The sequence below is a fragment of the Schistocerca gregaria genome, chromosome 3, assembly GCF_023897955.1.
Source record: "Schistocerca gregaria isolate iqSchGreg1 chromosome 3, iqSchGreg1.2, whole genome shotgun sequence".
In the NCBI taxonomy this organism is placed as follows: domain Eukaryota; kingdom Metazoa; phylum Arthropoda; class Insecta; order Orthoptera; family Acrididae; genus Schistocerca; species Schistocerca gregaria.
Window position 1 is genome coordinate 247,526,546 of NC_064922.1, and position 24,770 is coordinate 247,551,315.

Here is a 24,770-nt window from a genome sequence, read left to right on the forward strand (position 1 = left end):
GACCAGCAACAAACTGTCCATTCGCATGAATGGACACAGGCAGACAGTGTTTGTTGGTAATGAGGATCACCCTGTGGCCAAACATGCCTTGGTGCACGGCCAGCACATCTTGGCACAGTGTTACATCGTCCGGGTTATCTGGATACTTCCCACCAACACCAACCTATCCGAACTCCGGAGATGGGAACTTGCCCTTCAATATATCCTCTCTTCTCGTTATCCACCAGGCCTCAATCTCCGCTAATTTCAAGTTCCCGCCACTCATACCTCACCTGTCATTCAACATCATCTTTGCCTCCACACTTCCGCGTCGACTGACATCTCTGGCCAAACTCTCTGCCTTTAAATATGTCTGCTTGTGTGTGTGTGTGTGTGTGTGTGTGTGTGTGTGTGTGTGTGTGTGTGTGTGTGTGCGTGCGTGCGTGCGTGCGTGTGCGTGTGCCAAACTCTCTGCCTTTAAATATGTCTGCTTGTGTGTGCGTGTGTGTGTGTGTGTGTGTGTGTGTGTGTGTGTGTGTGTGTGTGTGTGTGAATGCGCGTGTGCGTGTGCGTGTGCGTGCGTACGCGCGCGCGTATATACCTATCCTTTTTTTCCCCCCTAAGGTAAGTCTTTCCGCTCCCGGGATTGGAATGACTCCTTACCATCTCCCTTAAAACCCACATCCTTTCATCTTTCCTTTTCCTTCCCTCTTTCCTGACGAAGCAGCCGCCGGTTGCGAAAGCTCGAAATTTTGTGTGTGTGTGTGTGTGTGTTATTTTATTGTGCATGTCTACCGGTGCTTTCCCGCTTGTTAAGTCTAGGAATCTTTGTTTTTAATATATTTTTCCCATGTGGAAGTTTCTTTCTATTTTATTTACATCATAGTTTATACTCATCCGCACATAATGTTTAAGCACTGAAAACTGTCTAAATCCATGTCAGATTTAGCAGTGTAATAGTGTAATGTCTCAAAACAGCTCTGCCAGTGTACCAACAATGCAGATGGCACTTTGGAATGACAAAATAATAAGTTAACAACTGACATACAAAAAATGTATCCATTAACATTTGAGGCACAGCTCCATGCCGAAGACATGACTGGAAATCAATTTCTGGCCATCTGCTGCCCCTTCTCGCCCAAATTTGAGCCACTTCATAGCACAATAATGAACAAACACCTCTACATCAATTTAGATTATGACATTTTATCTTTAAGTAACACTTATATGCCTGAATAAATGGCTGACAATGAGCAAAAAATGCTTGAAACATGTGGCAGTATGGTAAATTATATGTAAAATAAACAAATGTCACTGGAAGCAGAAAAAACACAAACAATTTTTCCACATAATCACAGTTCCTCAACTTAGCCAACATGACCATAATTTATTCACTAGAATTGTGTTCTTTTATTATTTTCTGGATCATTAAATTTTTTTCCTCTTCTTGGAATGGTAGAAATATGTAACACACTTTTTTTAACAACCATTTTAGAATAAGACACACAAAATTTTAATTTTGTCTCTAAGATTTACAATGTCATATTCACCAAACATGCAAGTTCCAAATGTCAAAATAACAATGACACAATAGTAAACTAAGAGAAAACATTGACACTTAGCAATGAGAACTGTCAAGTTCATAGCCAACTGATATTTTTCAGATCAATACAATTGCATTTTAATAGGTGTACATTTGGAAAGAAAATTCTAAATTCCAGGAAAATATTTCTTACCAAAGTAGTCCCAGAGATACAAGTTCCTTCCAAACAAGCGAACTGATCTGAAACCCACTAAAAATGCTTGTTCAAGGCAATAAACAAGACCCATTTCTCCACACAATAGCAGAGTTAGCCTACCACGGTCTTTCTCATATCTGCGGCGGTAGTAATACTTCACTATGCTGTTCACTGCATCACCTGCAAAAACCAGATCTATTGTATAGCCACAAAGACAGACAGACGTAAAAGGCAAAATTCTTCTCTAACTACATCTACAAACCAGCAGAAAAGCTTCAAAAAACACTCTGTAACAGTGATGAAAATTATAAGATTGGCCTATTGAAACTCACGCATATGTCTCAGGTTTGTTGCACATACAATAGTTGAAAAATACTTTTTTTTTTAACTTCTATAGTGTAGCTGTCAATGACATAAGTTTATAGTAGCTCTAATGGATGTCACTAAACAAACAAAAAAACACACATATAACATATTAAAAGTTGAACCATCCATCAAGAAATTAATTATGTAAACAAAAGCTTAAACCTCATAATACTGGAAAAGGTGAATTGTAAGCAATGGAATAAATAGAAGCAAGGTGGAGGTGGTATTCAGCAGCAAGTAAGCACATGACCAAGAAGTTGAACACTGCAATGCAGACGTCAAGCTTGCAACAAGTACTGGGTGTGAAAGAACCAATGACAAAGAAAACACAGGGAAAGAAATTAATTGACGAGAGAGAAAGATGGGATTTACAAACAATAGTAGATGATACATGATATAACAGCACCATATCACAATATTAACACAATAGTGGATGAAATACAAATAATATAAACCTAAGCAACAATACTGAATTATCTTTACTGTACAGTACATTATGAAACATACTGGCAGATTAAAATAGTGTAAAGGATCCAGAGATAAAACTAAAATATTGCCTTTCATAGGTAATGCTCTTAAGAACCAGAATATCCAGACATGACTCACAATTCCTCCTCATAGCTTCACTTTCGACAGTCCCATTCTCCTAATTTCTAAACTTAACAGAAACTCTCCTGTTTATGTTGCTGGACGAGGAAACAAACCCATATGCTCTGGCTTAACCATTTCTCTGTAACATATTTTCTTCCAGGAGGGCTAGACCCGCAAAGTACGCTAGTACAGTCTTAATCTGAAAATAAAGATTCTAAGGTTCAATGCTCTATTTTTTGTAGATCTGGTTATCAAATGCCAAACACCTCTGCTGGTCAGTGGGTCTGTACAGCCTATTCTCAATAGTTTTTGCAATTAAGCTGGTTGAAAAAGTCAGGAAAAGGAATGATACAGGTCATCAATAGATTGTTAGTTGCATTCTATTTGCAATTTCCCCTTCATATTTGGGTTTTATTACAAGTTTCTCTTTACGAGACTTGCTCAAACATGCCACTGATCCTAACCCACTAACAGTGTTTCAAAGCCCTTCATTTAACATTCAGTAATCAGTCAGCTTTGACAAGACTGTTTAGACTGTTTACTCTTGGTTTGCAAAATTATGGTAGTTTCTATAATCGATGTACACCACTGAAAAAAATTAGTACACCCTTCTAGAGACTTCCAGTTCGCTCAAGATTTATTATTGCAAAAGTGCATATGGAGTACATTAGACAATCACGTTTACAGGTCAATATCATAAATGTTTTTAGGGTGTCAGGTATCAACCCATGCTGACACACCCATATCAGTACGTCATGTAGCCTCCACGGGCAGCAATACAGGCACTGACTGCCATCCAGTCAATCATACAGACAACAAATACTGTCCTAAAATATCTTATGCCGCATCTGCTTGACCTATTTGCGTAGTTCTGTAAGAGTTGTTGGTTCAAGAGTTGCACAAGTCATTTCTCATCCTATCATACCCCACACACACTTGTTTGGAGACAAGTCCAGAGATCATGCTCACCAGGGAACCTGCTGCACATCCTACAGAGCACGGTGAGTTTCATGGGCAGTGTATAGGCAAGCATTATCCTTTAGGAACAACACATCACCTTCTTGAATTGTAAATAAAAGATTTCAGGTAGAAACCAGCCATTCTAAAAGCACTATGATTTTTTATCAATACATGTGATTCCTGTTGGTCGGGTTCCATTTCATTGAACTGTGGATGTAGCCTGACCAACAGGCATTACATGCATTGATCAAAAATCTGCCAATATAACCCTGACAGTATGACTATCCTCAGAGGCGTCTGTGCTGCGTGGACATCCAGAACCTCATCTACAGGCGTGAGAAGGTTCACATGACCACTAATACCATCACCATTGCAAAACTGATGCCGCACATCCAACTCATGGAGCAATTCTTCAGAAGGTCCATCCTGCTACTCAGACGGCTGCAGTTTGACCCCTTTCAAACTCAGTTGGCTATAGCAAACAAGAATGTGTTGTCTCTGTGGTGTGGTTGCCTGCTGCTCACACAGTTGCACCACACTGAGCCTTATGGTTGTCAGCATTCCTTACTAAAGAATAGACACAGATGGTATTCTATTAGCTATGTCAGTACGCTGTCTGTTGGTGGACGACGCTGACACTATTCATCTACTATCAGGGGCCAGGGATTTTCATCTGCCTCAAGATGACTGCGTGTTTGTATTGTCCTCATCATTTCATCATCATTCATGAAAGTGACGATAATGGACTGAGCAAAGGTTGGGAATTTGTATATGGGCTAACCGCGCACTTGAACGCTCCACAAACCAAACATCATCATCATTCATCATTATCATCATCATCGTCGTCATCATCATCCTCTACTACTGGGCAGGTGGCATATGCTGTCATCGGATCAATATTGATGTCATCTTTCATGGTGTACTATTCCTCTCCTCCCCATGGCAGTGTAATTTGTGAAGGTCAGCCAAAACTGGTTGTTGCTGCAAAAAACATCACTTCTGTGTGCACTATGATTGAGGAGGATCGATATGTGACCTACATTGAGATGTTGGTTTTCTTAGGTATACTAAAGATGGCAGTATACTTATTATTGCACAAATATTAAACTATGACAGGTATTTAGCCTCAATTCCTCACAATCTGAGGCATGTGTCAAATGGGGAAATACTCGTACATGCTGCAAACTAGGAAGCAATCAACTACCATATTTGCTCAGTTATACGACTTTTTTTCCAAATTCATCATTTGAAAAACACAGGGTTGCCATATATTCACAAATTAAACTACTGCTGTTGAGGTTAACATTTTTATGTTGTTTAATAGAGTATATGGAGGTCACCTTCACATTTACAGATGAAGTTCGGCTATTGAGATCACATGCAGGTTTATTTTGAAGAATTCGAAAGGGCAGGACTGGATAAACGATATTCACTTTCAACCAGACTCAAGATTTCCTAATACGCCAAAATGCTCAATACATTATCGACATAGCTTGAAGAATCGTGTGACATTTGACTCGCCCGACACTAGTGCTAAGGATAGGAAAAGCTGGAGTTAACTACACTTATTTTTCCTTCCTTTACAATTTTATTTATAGAATAGATCTTTTATTTGAGAATCTGGAAGAAAACATATGCAAAAGCTACAGGCACTTTAATTTTTGCATTATCTCTCACAAATTTCACAGAACTGGAGAAGAACTTTGACCCTCCTTTGGGATCATTTAACCCCAGTGACTGGGTTAACTGGAGAGTGTGTCAGGGTTACCTGGACCTATCAATTAATTAAATTAATTACAGGACACTGAGTAAAAAAATTAGTGCAACAATATTAGTAAATATGCTAAATACATCTTTGTAAACATGTTAATGAAAGAAGGTCATGTAAATAAAAAAACAAGTGCACAATGAATTTAGTGGCTTCAATCTAGAACCAAATGTTGCTTTCATAGTGAGCCCTAGTGCCATGTATCGGATTATGTAGTTTGCCAATTATTTAATTTAAAGCATCGAAGGCATCATCTTATGCAGTTTCAAATTTTAGAGTAGAAACAACCACAGTGAAACATTTTACTTCAAAGCAATCACTGTACATTTTAAAGACTTTAGCAACATAACAGTGATCTCTCATCACAGTTGTCCCCTTCTTTTCTGTTTTCATACCCACTTGTGTACAAGTAATTATTATAGGAATCAATGTACTGGACATAATCAGCAGGCAACAAATTACATCACATCGCCAATCATGGGAATCTATACCACATGCTACGGCATTTTAGGAATATCCACTCTATGTTTAAACTGCAACTTGTCTGTATCCATTTGCAACTGGAATCTAAATTACTTTGAAATTGGACCAATACTCAACAATAGTATTCATTTCTGCAGGAGATAATGGGAACAAAGGAGGGGGGTTCAGCTGCTGGTCCTAATCAGCGAACGAGAGAGCAGCAGGCAGACAATATTTCTGGAAGCAAGAGACATTGTAACATTCTCATGTCAGTATAGAAGAAAATCGAATATATATTTGGATAAAAAAATGTTTTTTCAGATCCCATGGTAACCACAACTCCAGAAATTGCAACATATTCGGAAGAAATAGCCATGTATTTATGATAACACAAACATAAATTTCACAACTCTGCTATTAGGGTGATAATGAAAAATAGTGGTACCACACCGATAAATCTTGAAAGGAAAATGGTCTGCAAATTAAGTAAACCATTTCTTTTCATTGATTTTATTTCCCCTTGTATTATCAAAATGTAGACAATTAATAAAAGACATAAATTTAGAATAGGTATAAGGTTATGTTATGTTATGTTAATGTTATGTTAACCGGGGACCTAGAAATGACGGAGAGGCTCCATCCCCACTGCAGCCGCAGTGGTTCGCAACCCCATGACGACTACCGCAGTCCACTTCACCCCTCCGCCGCCCCACACTGAACCCAGGGTTATTGTGCGGTTCGGCCCCCAGTGGACACCCCAGGGAACATCTCACACCAGACGAGTGTAACCCCTATGTATGTGTGGTAGAGTAATAGTGGTGTACGCATATGTGGAGAACTTGTTTGCGCAGCAATTGCCGACATAGTGCAACTGAGGCACAATAAGGGGAACCACCCCGCATTTGCTGAGGCAGATGGAAAACCTCTTAAAAACCATCCACAGTCTGGCCGGCTCACTGGACCTCGACACAAATCTGCCAGGCAGATTCGTGCCAGGGACTGGCACTCCTTCCCACTCGGAAAGCCATGCATTAGGCCGCACGGCCAACCAGGTGGGCCTGGTATAAGGTTAACTTTTAGGGCAGATACTTTATGTCAATAAAACAGTTTGTAATTCTGATTAGTCAAAATATGTTCAAATTATATTTTTCTCATGAAGGGTCTTGAAAAAAATGGGGTCATTTTACAATCAGGGTCATCTTAATACGTGGGTAAATACTGAATCTGGGTGTTCCAAGACAAGCCCAAAATCAACAAATCAACAAAGTGGTTCATACATGAAGCACTTCCAAGTAAATTATTACTCATTTCTTTGGTCCCATTGAACAGGCAGCAACCACTGCTTTGTACTTCACGCTTTAGACCAGGCATGGGTGACCATTGGCAACACATGGACCCAATTCACATACTCACTGAAACTCGTGGGCTGTCCCGTCATGACACGCCAGGAACCTTCCTAGCATGTAAACTCAACTATAGCCCCCATGACATTAATGCTGATGAGGTAACACACAGATATGAATGGTTTTCCTTTCCCAACGTGCTGTGCCAACAAATTATGCCTCACAACACATTTTTGAGAGACAAGCAGACACTTGATTTTCAATGGCAGACGACAATTTCCTTACCATGTGATCAGTGAAATCATGAAAAAAACTGGAATTGCTACAATATTCTCCATCATTAAAATACAAGCTATTGCACAGCACATCAAATTACTGTATCATTGTTCACATTTACCTGATTTATTGCCTAATGAATACTTTTTGTTCCTGTAAATCAAACAAAAAATGAGTAGACAGTAAGTTTCATTGCCTCAAGAAATTGTTGAATTCTTCCAGTTTTGAGGCATTGGCATCACAGTGTGCCCAGTAATGGTTAAAACACTTTTAAAAATGTGTAACTTTTAAAGCAAAATGTTTTTAATAACAATAAATCAATTTACACAAAAAAGTTTGTCTTTAATTTTTTGTGACAATTTACGGAAGTGGTCTTTGTATGACAGGTGTGGTAGAATGTTGCAGCCTTTACGTAAGTATCAGCAAGCAGTCAACAATTAAAATTTTCCACTACATACTTACAGTATAAACTATAACACCATGTAATTACAAAATTATTACTAATTCTTTGACACCACCTCAATGAGTATATTTGCTTACCAAGCATCTGTTGTATATCTTCTGGAGAGGGCCGCGTTTCTGATGGACGCCGTGGCACTGAAGGACTACGGCATCGAGGCGGTGTCCGGCAGGTCTCTGCCAGTTGTTCACTCCCTACATGACGGGGAACCAGTTCTCCTACCAATAATCTTTCTGTTGAGCCATCATCGATGCCGCGACCGAGCCATCGACCACACGGAAACCTTCACATTACAGAAGAAGAATCTCATTAGCAAAACACAAAGACTGCAATCATACTACTGCTTTTCAATGACTGAACTAAACAGGGGTTAATATTCCACAAGGAATGAACTAAAATCAACATCAATTTAATTCATCAGCTACAAAGTCCACACACATCATGCACACACCCCCTGTGCACAACTATAACAAAATGAGAGAAAACAAATGAGGCAGCCTGCATTACTAAGAAACACAAAAGCACCAATTTATTTACATAAAATAAACCAAGACACACAATCTACAGGAGCATGTTGAGGAACTGTGGCTCAAGCTTAAAAGAATAGCTGACCATGCACTGGATAGTAGTACAGTTCATGATAGGAGGGGCATTCCATGGTATACAGTCACTGTAGAGAGTCATCCACACCTACATCTACATTTGTACTCTGCAAACCACTATGAAGTGCATGATAGAGGTTACATCCCGTTATACCAGTTATAAGGGGTTTTTCCTGTCTATTCATATATGGAGTGTGAGAAGAATGACTATTTAAATGCCTTGTGTGTGTTGTTAATCTAATCTCGTCCCCACAATACCTCTGAGAGTGATACACAAAAGGTTGTATTATAGTACTAGTGTCATTGCAATACTACAAAATGGATAGATTGCTACGCATCATATATAGCAGACACTGATTTACAGAGAGACACACCAAAAAGTCTGCTAAACATGTGACCTTTCGGCCAAAAGGCATTCTTCTTAAGGAGACAGCGCGCGCTGCGCGCTGCGCGCGCCGCGCGCGCGCGCGCTCACACACACACACACACACACACACAATAATCCAAGCACAACTCTCACACACATTGGGTTATGTGTGTGTGAATTGTGCTAGTGTGTGTGTGTGTGACTTTAAAGCAAGGCCTTTTTCCCAGCTCTCATGTTTGGCAGTCTTTTTGGTGTGCCTGACCAGGAATCAACATCTCCTCTATATGGCGAGTAGCAATCTATCCATTTCATAATACTATCATTGTTCCATCCTGGATTTTCCTTTTTTTTATTACTAGATTCACCATTTAAAAATGGTTATTGAAACTTTGTAAGTACGCATTCTCATGACAGTTATGTTATCTACCTTCAAAGTGCCTGCCAGTTTACTTCTTTCAACATCTCTGTGACATTCTCCTGCGGATCAAACAAACCTGTGACCATACATGCTCCCTTCTCTGCGTATGATTGATATCCACTGTTTACCCTATTTGGTAGGGGTCCCACACACTGGAGCAATATTCTAGGAGAGGTCGCACAAATGATTTGTAAGCAATCTCTATTGTAGATCAATTTTGTTTCACTAGTATTATTCTACCAATAAACAAAATTCTGCAGCCTGTTGTACCCATGAGTGAGCTATTTAATCATTACATTTCATGTCCCTACAAAATGTTGCAACCAGGTATTTGTATGAGTTTAGTGATCCCAACTGTAACTCATTTATAGTGTACAACATGGGATACTACATTTTTCATTTTGTAAAGTGTACAATTGTACATTTCTGAAAATTTAAAACTAGTTGCCAATCTGTGCACCACTTTGAAATCTTGTCATGATCTGACTGAATATTTGTTCAGCTTTTCTCACTCTGTACTTCATTGTAGCTAACTGCACATGTGCGAAAAAATTGAGGTTACTGTTTGTATCATCTGCAAGGTCATTAATACGCAACAAGAGCAGCAAGCATCCCAACACACTTCCATGGGGTACACCCAGTTACATCTACATCTGTTGACTCTACATCCAAGATAACATGCTGCATCCTCCCTATCAAAAAATTTTCAATCCAGTGAAAAATTTCACTTGATACCCCATATGATCATACTTTTGATAATAAGCATGAGTGTGGACTTGAGTTAAATTCTTTTTGGAAATCAAGAAATAATGCATCTACCTGACTGCCTCGATCTGTGGGTTTCACTATGTCATGTAAGAAAAGTGTGAGCTGGATTTCACATGGCCCGTGTTTCCAGAATCCATGCTGTTTGGCATGGAAAGGACGTCCTGTTTTAGATACTTCTTTATGTTTGAGCGCAGAACATGATTTAAGATTCTGTGACAAATGCACGTCAACGATATTGGACGGTATTTCTGTGAATCACATTTGCTACCCTTCTTGCAGGTGGGTGTGACATATGCTTTCCTCCAACTACTGGGCATAGTTTTCTTGTCTGACAGATCTGCAATACATTATAGTTAACAAAGGGGCTAACTCGGCTGCAAATTGGTATACAGTTTGATCAGGAGTCCATTGAGCTCTGAGGTTTTGTTCAGTTTTAACAATTTCTACTATTTCTCAATGCCACTGACACTAATGTCTATTTCACTCATCTATTCAATGATATGGGAATTAAACTGAGGCAATACCCCCTGGGGCTTATGGGGGATATTGAATGTATACAAGGAAGAACAGCACTTTCTACATGGCAGAAAAGCACTATTGCTGTGTATGGGATTCCATTAGCTGATTGATATTTCTTGTAGTTCTATCATTTTCAAAGAGCTTTTTCTTCCTCCCTGTCTGAAAATGTATGTTATGTGTTTCTGAGTGTGTTTTTAACATACATATGAAATCTGTTTTTTGGGTTTGTAGATGTTGTAGTCAGTTCGATGTTTTCTATATTCTTGTAAACTGTTGTGCGATGACGACATTTTTGGTGATGAATTCCTCTGTCTTTTTTCTATGTATTATTGTGTCTCCATTAGCACTACAGTACTGATTTTGTTAGCTTCTGTTAAAACACATTATTTTCTGCTTACAGCCTTTTCCTTTAGACTTTAAAATTTTTATTCATATTAGTTACTTATTGAGTTTATTGTTTCCTTTTTACAACTGTATTTCTATATTTTTAATTTCTTCTTTAATTAATTATATAGTTATCTCTATATTTATATTATTGTGGTTGTTTCTTTCTCCTGCAGTGGGAATGTATTTAGAACCTATAATGAGATATCTGGTAACAAAATACACATTTTACTGTAGTTGCACTAACAGATGTGAAATACCACTAACAGTTTAAAGAAACTACACACAATAAGAACACACAAATGAAGAGTTTCATTTCTTCTTTTGTTACTTAGTGGAAGTTCCCTGAAACATCTGTATAGTAATAACAGCTTACCTAATATGGGAAATTTAGAGTGTGAAGCAAATTTGCGAATTTCTTTCCATTTTTATATATTATGCACTACCAGTACTGTTCAGTATGTTGCTAATTTTACAAGTCTGTCTTTATTTTCACACTTTGATTAACTTCTCCTGTCTCTGTCTTCCTTTAAAGTATTTCACTGGCCCAGAGCAATAAACATTAGACATTCATTCTCCCTTGTATCAACATTACTTTAACAATATCTGTTCCACATTCCCCCCACCCCCCACACACCTTTTTTTTAAGGGAAATATATTAAAGTTGTATTTTTCTTGAGTTACTAAAGTCACTTCTGACAACTGGTTGCAATTTTGAAAAATATTAATATGTAGTAATTTTATACTCGATCTCTGAAGTAGTCAATATTTATGTTACATTTTATTTTGTATGTGTTTCTGTGTGGACCTCACTTTATCTCAAGTTATCACTTTGCACTCTATGTGTAGGTTAAAAAAAAACAGTTATTTAATTGCTGAGATAAAAAATCTACTCACCAAGCAATGGCAAAACACACACATAAAAGACTGTTGTGATTGGCAAGCTGCAAGACTTGCATTATACACCCTACTTCCATCACCTGTAATAGCCCCATAACTGGCAAAACATATACTATCAAAGGGAGAGCCACCTGCAAAATGACACAGCATATACCAGCTATCATGTAAACACTGTTCAGCCTTCTACAATGGCATGACTACCACCAAATTATAAATTATGATTAATGGGCATAGACAGAGGGTATATATTGGCAACTTGCAATATCCTGTTGCTGAGCATGCTCTACAACATGACATTCGTGACCTCAGCACCTGTTTCACCACACGTGCCATCTGGATTCTTCACCCAGATACCAGTTTCCCAGAACTCCACAAGTGGGAACTAGCACTACAACATGTTTGGTTCTCGCCAACCACCTGGGCTTAATTTACATTAATTTCTTCCATCTCAGCTTTTCTTCACTGTAACTGCTCTTTGCCTCACTCCATTTTAGTTTTCTACATCTTTTAGTGTGTTTCCCGTCTATTTTTCACCACCCCCTCCCAACTCTGTTACATACAGAGTACTTAGCTTCTCACTCATATTAATTCATGTATGATGTTTTAGTAGTAATCTTTGTCTTGCATATTACCCTGTTTCCCACCTTAAGCTCTCAGGTTTTCAAATCTCATCCGATGGAGTCCCCAACAATCAGTCTTTCCTTCTCATCCTGTACGGTAAGTTTCCCCTGATCCGCAGTTGTGGGTGACTTCCCCAAAACCTAACCCTTTTCCTAGACCTCTCCAGTCCTTTTCCTTCATCCTTCTTCTTTCCCCCCAACCCTTCTGCCTGAAGAAGGAGCCACTAGCTTCGAAAGCTTGCCATTCACAACAGTCTTTTATGTGTGTGTTCTGCCGCTGCTTGGTGAGTAGATTTTTTATCTACTCAATTAAATAATTTATCAATAATTGATTGTTTTTGTTATTATATAAAAAAGTGTTACATTCAATTATCATTACAAAATAGGTAACTTACATCAAACATAAATATCTCACACACTAAGGTAATTTTGGAAATTAAATGTAAGATTAAGGATGCATAGTAAACAAATGTCATAGTGCGAGTAAAATAAAAATATGTTCTGGAGAACTTACTTATATGTATGGCCTGCAATTTCATTCCTGACTACTACATGTTCTATCATCCATCTTGGTGATGGACCACTGTTGTCATGCCCAATACGAAGTGTTGTCAGTAGGCCCAGGTTCTTGTGCTGCATTGGCAATAAAACATAATTTTAATCCTCTGTAGCTGTAATGATTATTTACAGAGTAAAATGACCCTATACTCAATGTAAATACTTTTTCATTTCTATCAGATATTATCATGCAATAAAGAGAGATTGTGCCAGCCAGGAGTATTATACATCCTGACAAACACAGTGTGAGCCTTAAGTAAGAATAGTGCATTTTTTAAGTTAAGTATTGCCACATGATGCATGCACCCAGTTATGTTGAACTATTACAATACTGTACCAACAACAGAACAAGGAACAAAGCAGCAAATCATCAGTAATTAAATAATTATTGCTGAATATCTGTTTTTTGTCCTTCTATCAATCAAACATGATCTGCGGTGTTCTCAAGATGTCCATGAATCATGTACAGTTGTAATCCCTCATTGTAAAGGGGGCTGTGACTGAAAATTCTCACTTTTGTTGAGTTTTTCATTAGCACTGATTATACGAATAGATACTCATATTTTTTGTCCAAAGCACAACATGAGATAGTACTGCCATGCACAAACTTTGCTGGGCTATGCCATACCCAGTATGAAAATACTATTTTTTCTTTATTTACTTTCCAATAAAGCAACGTATTGCCATCTGTCATAGTGAAGATGCATAGTAATATGATGTTTACAATTGTTTACCATAAATTTCCCTGTTACATGAAATCAAGAAACAGTTTTAACAACTGCTGCAAACGGTAGAATATTGCTCATGGTTTGAAGAAGAAGGAAAAGAATATTGTTTTCAAGTATGAATCCACAGCATTTGGTATTTGCTGATATTATTAAAATGTTACCATAGCTTTTAAATGGTTGCTTCATTATTATGAAGGAATCAACAGCTAATCACAATGTGTTTATGCAATAAAACAATAAAATGACATATACCATGCTGTCCTAAAGTTTAAAGATGTAAACAGTGTTCAAAAATTAAGTTTAACTCAGTGAAATGCAACTGTGTACAATGCTTACATGAAAAACAAACTCCAAGGAACCTCGTGGTACAGGAACATGTGACGTTTCTCCAAGTGTCCCAGAGACTGCTACCCATACGTTGGCTGTAGTAGTGGAAGCACTAGCTTTACGAGATGGGAATATCACCACACGGTACGGCATTTCTGGAAACAACATTAAATGCAAAGCACTCAACTATACTGTCACGTAGAGGTGTAATTAGGTGTAATTATATGTACTTAGGTGTAATTAGATGAATGACGAAAACTAACTTCACTTCACGAAGGTTTATTCAGAACTTGCACATACATGAGTGTGGATCAAACTGCCTCCGGCCAGAACACATGCAGTATATATACAGCTACAGAACATTCCAGTACAATGATTCTTGACATTTATGGATACTTCTAATGCAATCAAACCGAATATAGAAATTAAAATTGTACAGTCCAGGTGAGTTTTGAACTCATGACCCTTCATGCAACAGTTTAGTATCATAACCACTACACCACGGTGCTACTCAGCATCATCTTCAAACATCGCTCCCTCCTTAAGAGAACAGCATCTTGGTATTACGTCCTCCTAGTCTGGGAATGAGTCATCAGTCCTGCATACTCCGATTCCTCATGACTGATTCTTGCCCTGGCGGCGATCTTCTTAGAACTTCTTTTGCTGCTATGCTCTTCGTCTGCGTCACCTTTCCGTTTGCTGCCTGTTGCTGGAGCTTCGAATTTACCCTGGGTTGCAGGATCCTTGTAGGGCTTCATTCAAAGGACCTGGACCGTATCTCTGATCTTTCGTCGTCTTGTGTCGGGGTCGAAATCTTCAACTTCTTAAGTAACATCAGACAACTGTCTTACAACCTTATAAGGTCCAAAGTAGTGCCTGAGGAGCTTCTCTTAGAGACCAACCTTCCGAACAGGAGTGAAGATCCAGACGGAGTCACCAGGCTGGTAGACAACAGGGCAGTGGCTTGTGTCATATCTTCGGTGATCGTTTTCTTGAGCCTGCAGCCTGCGGAGTCGTGCTAACTGTCGAGCTTCCTCAGCTCTGGTTAACACCTGGCCATCATCCAAATCATCAGGATGTAACAGAAACACAGTGTCCATTGTCATAGTTGCCTCACGCCCATGCACCAGGAAAAATGGCATAAATCCTGCGGTGTCTTGTTTGTCGGTGTTGTAAGCAAACATCACAAAAGGTAGCACCTCATCCAAGTTGCTCTGCTCAACATTGACAAACATTGAGAGCACGTCATCCAAGGTCTTATTAAGGCGTACAGTAAGCCTGTTAGTTTGTGGATGGTAGGCAGTCGCCATGTAATGAGTACTGTTGCACCAACGGTTTATCTCTGTCATAAGATTCAATTGAAAATCATTCCCTCTATCCATAATTAACAGCCTTGGGGCATTTTGTTTTAATACAAAGTCTTCCACAATGAATTTGGCTACCTTGAATGCTTCGGCTGTTTTCACGTCTTTGTAATGGCATAGTGTGTCACATGATCAGTGCAAACAATAACCCATCTATTGCCACTAGCAGATGTTGAAAATCGTCTGAGGAGATCAATCCCAACATGCTGGAAATGCGTTTCAGCTGGTGGAATTGGTGTGAGTCGGTCAAGTGGTTTCTGAGGAACTGCCTATCTCCTCTGGCACTCTCGACAGTGCAACACATAGTGGCGGACACACCTAATTACACCTGGCCAGAAAAATCTCTTGCGGATCCTATTGTATGTCTTAATAAATCCTAAATGTCCGGCCTCAGGTGTGTTTTGGAATTTCTGTAGAACATCTAGGCATATGTGTTTAGCAATCACTGGTAGCCACCTCTTTACAAATGGATCAAAGTTTTTCTTGCAAAGTAATCCATTAACTACCTACAAGCATAATTTGAGATATCTTGGTGTCCTTCTTCTGCTCAGCAGAGAGATCCTGGAGCGCAGCAAGACAGCCACTATCTTCATCCTTCCACTTTTGTACACTATGGTAATGTCATACCCTTGAAGACATAGTGCCCACCTCGTGAGTTGTCCTGTTGGATCCTTAAGACCTGTCACCAATAAAGTGAATGATGGTCTGTCACAATTGTGAATGGCCTTCCATAGAGATACTGTCGAAATTTGCAAATGGCCCAGATCACAGCAAGACATTCTCTTCCTGTAGTTGAGTAGTTTCTCTCAGTTTTTGTAAGTGTCTTAGAAGCATAGGCTATAACCTTCTCTTTTCCATCCAAAATTTGCACCAGAACAGCACCAATCCCATAGCCACTGGCATCTGTGAGTAGTTCTGTAGGTGCTCTCTCATAATACAGACCAAGTACTGGGTCAGTCGTCAGAGCTTATCACAGCACATCGAAGGTATCGTGTTGAGCACCACCCTAGATAAATTTAGCATCGGCTTTTAACCACTCTTGGAGTGGCCTGGCTTTGATACAAAAGTCTTTGATAAAACGACAGTTATAAGAACATAATCTGAGGAAGCTTCCCACATCTCTAGTACTTTTAGGAATAGGAAATTCCGTTATAGATCTCACCTTTTGTGGGTCTAGCCACACATCTTCGTTTGACACAAGGTGTCGAAGTATTTTGATTTCTTTTGCTCCAAAGAGACACTTTATTGGATTAGGTGCCAGTCCGCCTTGTTGGAGACACTTAAGAACGACCCTCAGTCTTTTTATATGTTCATCAAATGTCTCTGAGAACACTATAATGTCATCTAAATAACAAAGACATATCGTCCACTTCAGGTGCCTTAGAAGATTATCCATCATCTGTTCAAAAGTTGCTGGTGCATTACACAAACCAAATGGCATTACCTTAAACTCATACAGGCCCTTAGGGGTGATGAATGCAGTTTTCTCATGATCAGCCTCATCTACTTTGATTTGCCAGTATCCCAAGTACATGTCCATGGTTGAGAAAAATTTAGCCCCCTTCAGACAATCTAGTGTATCATCAATTCGTGGAAGAGGGTAAACGTCCTTTTTAGTTATCTTATTAAGCTTTCTGTAATCAACACAAAAACACCAACTGCCACTCTTCTTCCTAACGAGAACCACTGGTGATGACCATGGGCTCTGCGAAGGCTGAATGATGTCATTCTTCGTAATTTTCTCTACCTCAGCGTGAATTATTCGACGTTCCATTGCTGACACACAGTTTGCTCTCTGGCTTATTAGTTGACAGTGCTAATCCCGTGCTTCACCGTCCATTTGTTTAATTTGCTCTTCACCTGTGAACTGAAGCATTCAGAGGACTCTTGAAGAATGACATGTAGCTCCTTCTGTTGTTACTTAGTGAGATCTTGTGATAGTCGAGCTAGAAGATCTTGTCTCATAGTGGTAGCACTAATTTTACCCACAGACTCAGCATGGGAGGTTTCTATGAGACTCAGTTGTTCTTCAATTAACAGCTCTATGTTTGATACGCACATGCAGCTTGGAAGGATCTGCGGTTCTCGGTGACAGTTAACTATCCACAATTCACCATATCCATTCTTAAATGAGACGACAGAGGCTGGGGTGACCAAGTTATTCTTCAGTGGCATGCTCCTCTTACATTCCACTAAAAGATCCATGGGTTGATGCATGGCACGACATGTGACAGTTACCTTTCTAGTGCTGACTGCAGGAATGCTCACTTCATCCAGCACACAGTCTCCACACACTCGGATGTGCATCTTCCTGTCCACAGTATCTCATCTCGTCTAGCATAATCTTCGAGCGACCACAATCTATAATTGGCTGAGAATCTATCAAAAAGTCCCATCTGAGAATGACGTCATGACTACACTCTTTTAGTATGATGAATTCTAAAGGCCGTGTATGGCCACTAAAACTGACATGAATGACACATCTTCCTGTAGCTTTTACATATTTCCCATTAGCAGTCTTCAGCAGAGATGTTTCGTTGTCGATAAATAGGGTCTGCAACTGGCGACAGTACTTCTCCGAAATGACTGAAAATGATGCTCCAGAGTCCACAAAAGCTTGAGCTGGTCAGCCATCCATGAGGATATCAACGTAGTTACCTATCTTTTTGTAGTGATTGACGGTGGAGGATTTTTCTCTTCAGCGGCCTCACCACCAAGGAAGGTCGCACCCCTTAGTTTTCCATGTTGCGGCGGCTAGGTTATCGGCTGGAGCTTCTAAACGACGATGGAGATGTTGATTGGCGTGTTGGGGAGTGTCCTCTCAAGTGGCTAGCTTGCGGCGATGGTGACCTACATCTTCCTGCACCCACATCTTCTAGTTCATCTTCGTCATCCTGGAGATCGGTCTGCTGTCTTCTGGCATGGGCGTCATCAAATATTCTCAACAATAGCACACCACATGTCCAGTCGTCCACAGTGGAAACATACTAGTTGATTATCATGGGTTCTCCCGACGTCAGTCTTCCTTGATGCCCAAACAGGTTCCTCATGCAGCATTGTAGGAATGTAACTTTGCCTGAGTCTCGACTTTTCACTGTTTTAAAGGGAAATGAAGGATGAGGGATTGGGTTTAATGTCTGTTCCACTTCCTCCCTCATGATCTCTTGAAGCGTCTTGGTTTTTTGCTCACCGTGCAATCCAAGTGCCTTCTCTCACTATCTGATGAACACTTGTGAAATCAGTTCCTTCCTCCATCACAGACATTGTATCAATGTTTGGATGCTGTTCAAACTTCTTACATTTAATTCCGTTTTGATGCATTGTCTTGACATAAAGGCACCATTTTATGAAGTTGTCTGGTGTTGAAACCTTCAGGAGTAAGACTTGATACATGCCCTCAGCAACATCCTTCAAGAGATGTGCAACCTTATCTTCCTCCTCCATTCTAAGATCCACTATTTTACACAGCTCCAAGACATCTTGAATGTAGGATGCTGTAGTTTCTCCTGGACACGGGGCCATGCACTTTAATTTATCTTCAGCCTTGCACTTCTGGCGTCGTGTGTTGCCGAAATACTTGCGCAGTCCTGCCTGGAATACTTCCCAGCTTGTGAACTTCTCTTCGCTGTTCTTATACCATTGCTTGCCAGTGTACCTTCAGCTACTTGTTTGTATCTTGGCAATCATCACCAGAGAACCCGGAAGGATGTCTCATGTGGTGGCACACAGATGCTGACATTCTTCTTCTTTCTTTGATAGATTGTGATCTATTGAATATGGCTCGAACTTGGGTTTCTTGCCATGTAAACGGCAGCTCCGTCATGGCCAGATGGGAGCCACTGTGTCGTCGATAATGTGCGCCATCACAAGTTCCAATACCCGGCGCCTCCACCAGAATAATGTGACGTAGAAGAAGGTGTAATTAGATGAATGACGAACACTAACTTCACTTCACGAAGGTTTATTCAGCACTTGCACGTACAAGAATGTGGATCAAACTGTCTCCAGCCAGAACACATACAGTATATGTGCAGCTACAGAACATTCCAGTACAATGATTCTTAACATTTGTGGATACTTCTAGAATGTACTCAAACCGAATATAGAAATTGAAATTGTACAATCCAGGTGAGTTTTGAACTCATGACCATCCAAGCAACAGTTTAGTATCATAACCATTACACCATGGTGCTACTCAGCTTCTTCTGTGACAATACCAATGCTATTAACTTCACTATCAATTGAAGTACAGTGCAAAACTAGGAAAACAAGTACCATATTTACTGGATTAGAAGACAAGGTTTTTTTCCCAAATTTGTCATTCAAAAACTATGGAGTTGTCTTATATTAAACTATTGCTGCTGAGGTCAATGTTTTTACATTATTTAATAGATTGACATTTAAAAATGAAACTCGGGCTATTGAGGTCGTGTGCAGATTTATTTTGAAGAATTCAGGAGGGTAGGAAGGACAAATGATACTCGCACTCTGACAGGTTCGAGATTTCCTTACATACTGAAGTGCTCGATGCAGTATTGACCTTGCTCAAGCAATCATGTGGCATTTGACTAACATGGTACTCATGCAAGGCATAAGCAAGAAACTATGAACTACTCACAACACCAATCTATTGCTCTGCTTAAAATTTGTTAATTTTCTGGAACATAGAAGGATATAGAATTTAATGCTATCATCTTACAAATTCTTGTTGTATTTGAACAGGTATGCAATAAAACTTCTCATGTATTATGGATACTGTATACTTGTGGTGATTTTTAAGTGAAGTGTACAATGAAAGGCAAAACTGTTATCCTTCAAAAACAGTATGTGAACCTGAATGAAAGTCAATAATTTTTGTGATTACTGAGATCTGTAATGATTTACCAACTGGGTTTCAAATCAGAAATTCTGTCACTGTTCACATATTAGAGTACTGGATAAAAACGTCACCACCTTTTAATCACCTTTGGAACATGATGGTGACATTCAAACAAATCAAGAAAGAAAATCTACCCCCTGAATCCAGAATGTCTAAAAAATTAAACAAAACACCTTAAACTGGCTGTAACTGTTAACACAAGAATAAATTACAGCAGCAATACCCACTGTGGAAGTAGTACCAACAGTCGTCACTAGACCGTGGGTTGAACGAATCTTTGAGAATTTCACTGAACTGTGGTTGCAATCTTTTATTTACGTAGTATTTGATGTTGTTGCATATGACCTGCATGGTAGAAGATATTGCGGCCTGTATGCCACAGTTGCCCAAGCACAGCATTGTGCATAGGGTGGAGGGGGTACAGTGAAACCAGCTTGGCTGAAAAATAAGTGCACGGCGGGCAATAGTGAGCAGGCAGCAAATTATGTCATGCTGCCAACCATATCAACCTATATCATGTACTTTGGCTTTTTATGGACATCTACCATGTTTAAACTGCAGTTTGTCTAAATCCATTTGAATTGGCTTTAAAATTGGACGGATACACAACACTGGTATACATTTCTGCAGGAAACAGTAATTTTGTTGACGTTCACTGTGACATATGACAGGAATGAAGGAAATGTGTCAGCTGATGGTACTGTGCAGCCAATGAGAGAGCGGTGGGCAAACAATATGTTTGGCAGCAAGAAACATTGTAACATTCTCATTCAGTATAAAATTGAAATCCAATATGAAGTCAGTAGAAAACAGCAGTGTCCTCAGATTCCACCACCATCACAACATTACATATTGTAATGTATCTGAAAGAAATAGCAAAATATTTTTGACAGCGAAGATACAAATTTCACAGTTATGCTATTAGGACGATGAATAAAAACAGTGATACCACAGAAAACAGGCTGCATAAGCGAAATAGGTATTGAAGACAAAAATTAATATAAATCACTTTTTCCCCCCTTGTATTATTAAAATTTAGGCAATCAGTAAATTACATAAGTTTAAAATAGGTATAATTCTGATGTTTTTGGCAGACACTTAACATCAATAAAACAGTGTGTACTTCTGATTAGGATGTTACAAACAAATTTTTCTTAAGGACTCTCTTTAAAAAGGAGACTCTTATATTCAAGGTCATCACATACTCAGTAAACATGGTAAGATATTTTAAGGGTAGTATATAGTGTTTGCCAACATTATAATTTATTTAGAACAAATGCAAAGATAAAGCAAATTAAGTGTTATATTCCCATACAACTATAATGTTCCCTCTCAATAATATGGGTAGCTACCATACTAGCTATTTTGTAAAATTAAAGATTTAAGTGGATTTCTTCGCAACACGTGCAGTGTTCATGATAGGAAAATGCTTATCGGGAATGATTTGTACAAATCCAAGGTCAATTTATGTAAGTGTGACTCAGATAGAGATCTTGATTATGTTCCTGAATACAAATGTACTTCCAAAATATGAGTAACTACGTAAGGAAATAAACAATGTCAGGTTGTGTTCCTTGATATACTTCATGCGGTTTTATGTAACAATGTTATGGCAGGAATATTAATATCCATTTTGAACATTGCTCATGTGACGTAGTAGGGTGACAATAAAACTAATTTTATATTGCACTAAGTCATATATTAATTTTTGAGGTTGTTGTACTTTATTGTTGCAAAAATTGGTGACACAGATCTTAGTATCATAAACTGAATCAATTCGGATCTTTTAAGTTTGTAAGACAGAGGTTTCACATTACTGTTTCACTAACTTGCCCAGCAAGTAAACAGTGGTAAGTCAATGCTGACCATGTTAGGTGAACTGTGTTTGTAAGTGAATAATGTTAAGTACCACTGACATATTGTCACAAATGAAATTTTAGATGGAATGTCATTACTGTAGAAATTTCTGTAAACAATAACTCAGTTTAACCAAGTAATAACAATGGATGGAGTCAGAATATGTTATTTAAGAGATTTTACTGAAAATTCACTGCACAACTTTTCAAAACAACCGACCAGATAAGAAGAAGGGGGAAAAAAAGACTATGAAAATAAGGTTGAAAAACAAGAGAGAGAGAGAGAGAGAGAGAGAGAGAGAGAGAGAGAGAGAGAGTTGTAGACACCATTTTTTTTTTGTGTTGTTGTCTGTAGTTTCAAAGTGTGTGCTTTAGTATTTAACTGATTAAAATGGATTTACATAACAATGAAAATGGAGTACAGAACTTACTATAGATCATAATACATTAACTAATCCTGACACACTGCAACAGGTCAGTCTTATCCCAACACTCCAACTTTTAATTATCCTCTTTGCAGTGATGTTACAGCCAAATCACTTCACTGACACTTACACCGTATCAGGGTTGCAATAAGGACTCTGTTCGACTGTTCAAATGCTATTGCAAATAAATAAATTAATTTTTAAACTAATAAAAGTAAACAAAAATTAAATGACTGCTGTTTCCAACTACATGGCAAGAGTCTCCCGGCAGTTATCTATTATACAAAACCATTTCAATACAGCTATAATGATCCTCTTGCTTGTAGACAAATATAAAATGAAAATTTTGAAGGAGAAACTCTAAAAATTATATAAAACAGAAAGTATTTTGTGAAACATATAGAACGGAAACCTGTATTGTCAGAATTAACTTACTAGTATTTGTATATGTATTTGTGAAGCAGAAATAGTCCACTGCATTCAGAGTTAGGAGGTGACATAGGAACTGTTCCTTCTCATCTTCACAACGAAGAAATGCATATCTCTTGTAAAGGCTCCTATAAACAGAAAAGAAGAGCAGTTACATAGTCATACAAATTGATAAAACTTTCTAAAATTCAAAGTACAATATACACAATACTGTCACTCTAACATACATTTTTCATCTATCTTCAGGAAACATCAAGTTAATAAAAATGAGAGATATATTAATTAATTTTAAAAAAATCACACATCTCATACTCAACTGTCATCACAGTGTACATCAAGAAAACAGTACTGTAATGAAACAGAATATCTACATCTGGCTACATATACAGTAACAAATATCTTGAACGCGTATGACACTGACCTCAGAAGAGCAGTATCTGACAAGAGTGTCCGCAAGTGACGTGAGAGCAACTTCTTCTCCAGAGACAGTCGCACCCATGCTCTTGCATAGCCAATATGTGTTTTTACATCTGACATGGCTTGCACATTTCTGTGGAAACACAAAAAATAATTTCAAATATAACAGAAAGAAATTTATACATGGTACAATTATTATTTACTTAAACTGTTCTGGAAGAACTAAGCAAGAAAATTCATTGGGATGTCAGTTTCTCTGTTCTTGCCAATTCTTTCAGCACTGAAAACTATACTATTTCACTTGGGTAACTAAAAAATTATAGCATAAATAACATACCCAATGCATGTGAAGCTTTGCCTACATTCATCAACTGCAGGTTTTAACCTGGAATTGGCAAATGTAGGGCTAAACTTGGAACCTAAAATGTAGCGTCCCAAAAGGCTCTTGTCCTGTTATTGACCTTTCTATGCTTGCAATCTACATGTGAACACTGGAAAAGCACAAGCAGTTCACAGACCAGACCCAAATCAAGATGAACTGTGATGACTCCATGAAGCCTGCTCCATCTTTTCACATCCACTACAGGACAATAAATGGGTGTTTTTCTAAAAGGATCTGCAGAAACTCACTACATTTGAGCTTAACATCATGTCTCTGAGCAACCAAGTGACAACATTACCCTGAACAACATATCTAAAAACCTTCTGAAGCTATATATAAATGTACGTAGGGTTAGGTCCAATTAAGAAGCCACGAAACTCAGAGAAGTGGTCACATAACTCTCATAGGAGGAGTTCCTTGGATCATGGCCATCTAGTTGCACTGGGAAGGACTGGATGTTAGCAGTTTCCATGATGCAGCCATAAGAGCACTTAACTGAACAAACAAGAACAAGTTGCCAGACTTAAATATCATTGTGGAAACAGCTCAGGGGGACACTCCAGATGGTGACGTCTACAAGATGGAGACACTACTTCTCTGTAAGAACTGATCCTCTCCGTACTGATCTGGGCACTGAGTTAAGAGTGCTTCATGTGCCAGAGTCTGGCAACATAGCAAAGTACTGCCACCTGCTACCAACATGTGGCAGAGAACCATGACTTGTACACCTATGACAAGAAAGACGACCTTTCCACGTGTGTGGGCTGTGGTGGACCACACATGTCACGGATCACAGACATACCATGAATAAGGCAAATGACAGGAAAATGTCAAGAAAAATTTGATAACAGTCCCAGACGAGTCTGCTAGGAAGTTAAGGGCA

General features: G+C 38.8%; 1 protein-coding gene across 2 annotated transcripts in view; it reads right to left on the reverse strand.

Annotated features, from left to right (window-relative positions):
• LOC126356270 (DENN domain-containing protein 5B) overlaps positions 1-24,770 on the reverse strand; it is a 467,453-nt gene that overhangs the window by 11,217 nt on the left and 431,466 nt on the right. For both annotated transcript variants that reach the window (XM_050007116.1, XM_050007115.1), the window contains 6 exons: positions 23,510-23,638; positions 23,095-23,216; positions 14,145-14,290; positions 13,037-13,155; positions 8,025-8,227; positions 1,716-1,898 (listed from right to left, as the gene is read on the reverse strand). In XM_050007116.1, the coding sequence (XP_049863073.1) occupies positions 1,716-1,898; positions 8,025-8,227; positions 13,037-13,155; positions 14,145-14,290; positions 23,095-23,216; positions 23,510-23,638 (902 nt within the window). The remainder of the gene's footprint in view (positions 1-1,715; positions 1,899-8,024; positions 8,228-13,036; positions 13,156-14,144; positions 14,291-23,094; positions 23,217-23,509; positions 23,639-24,770) is intronic.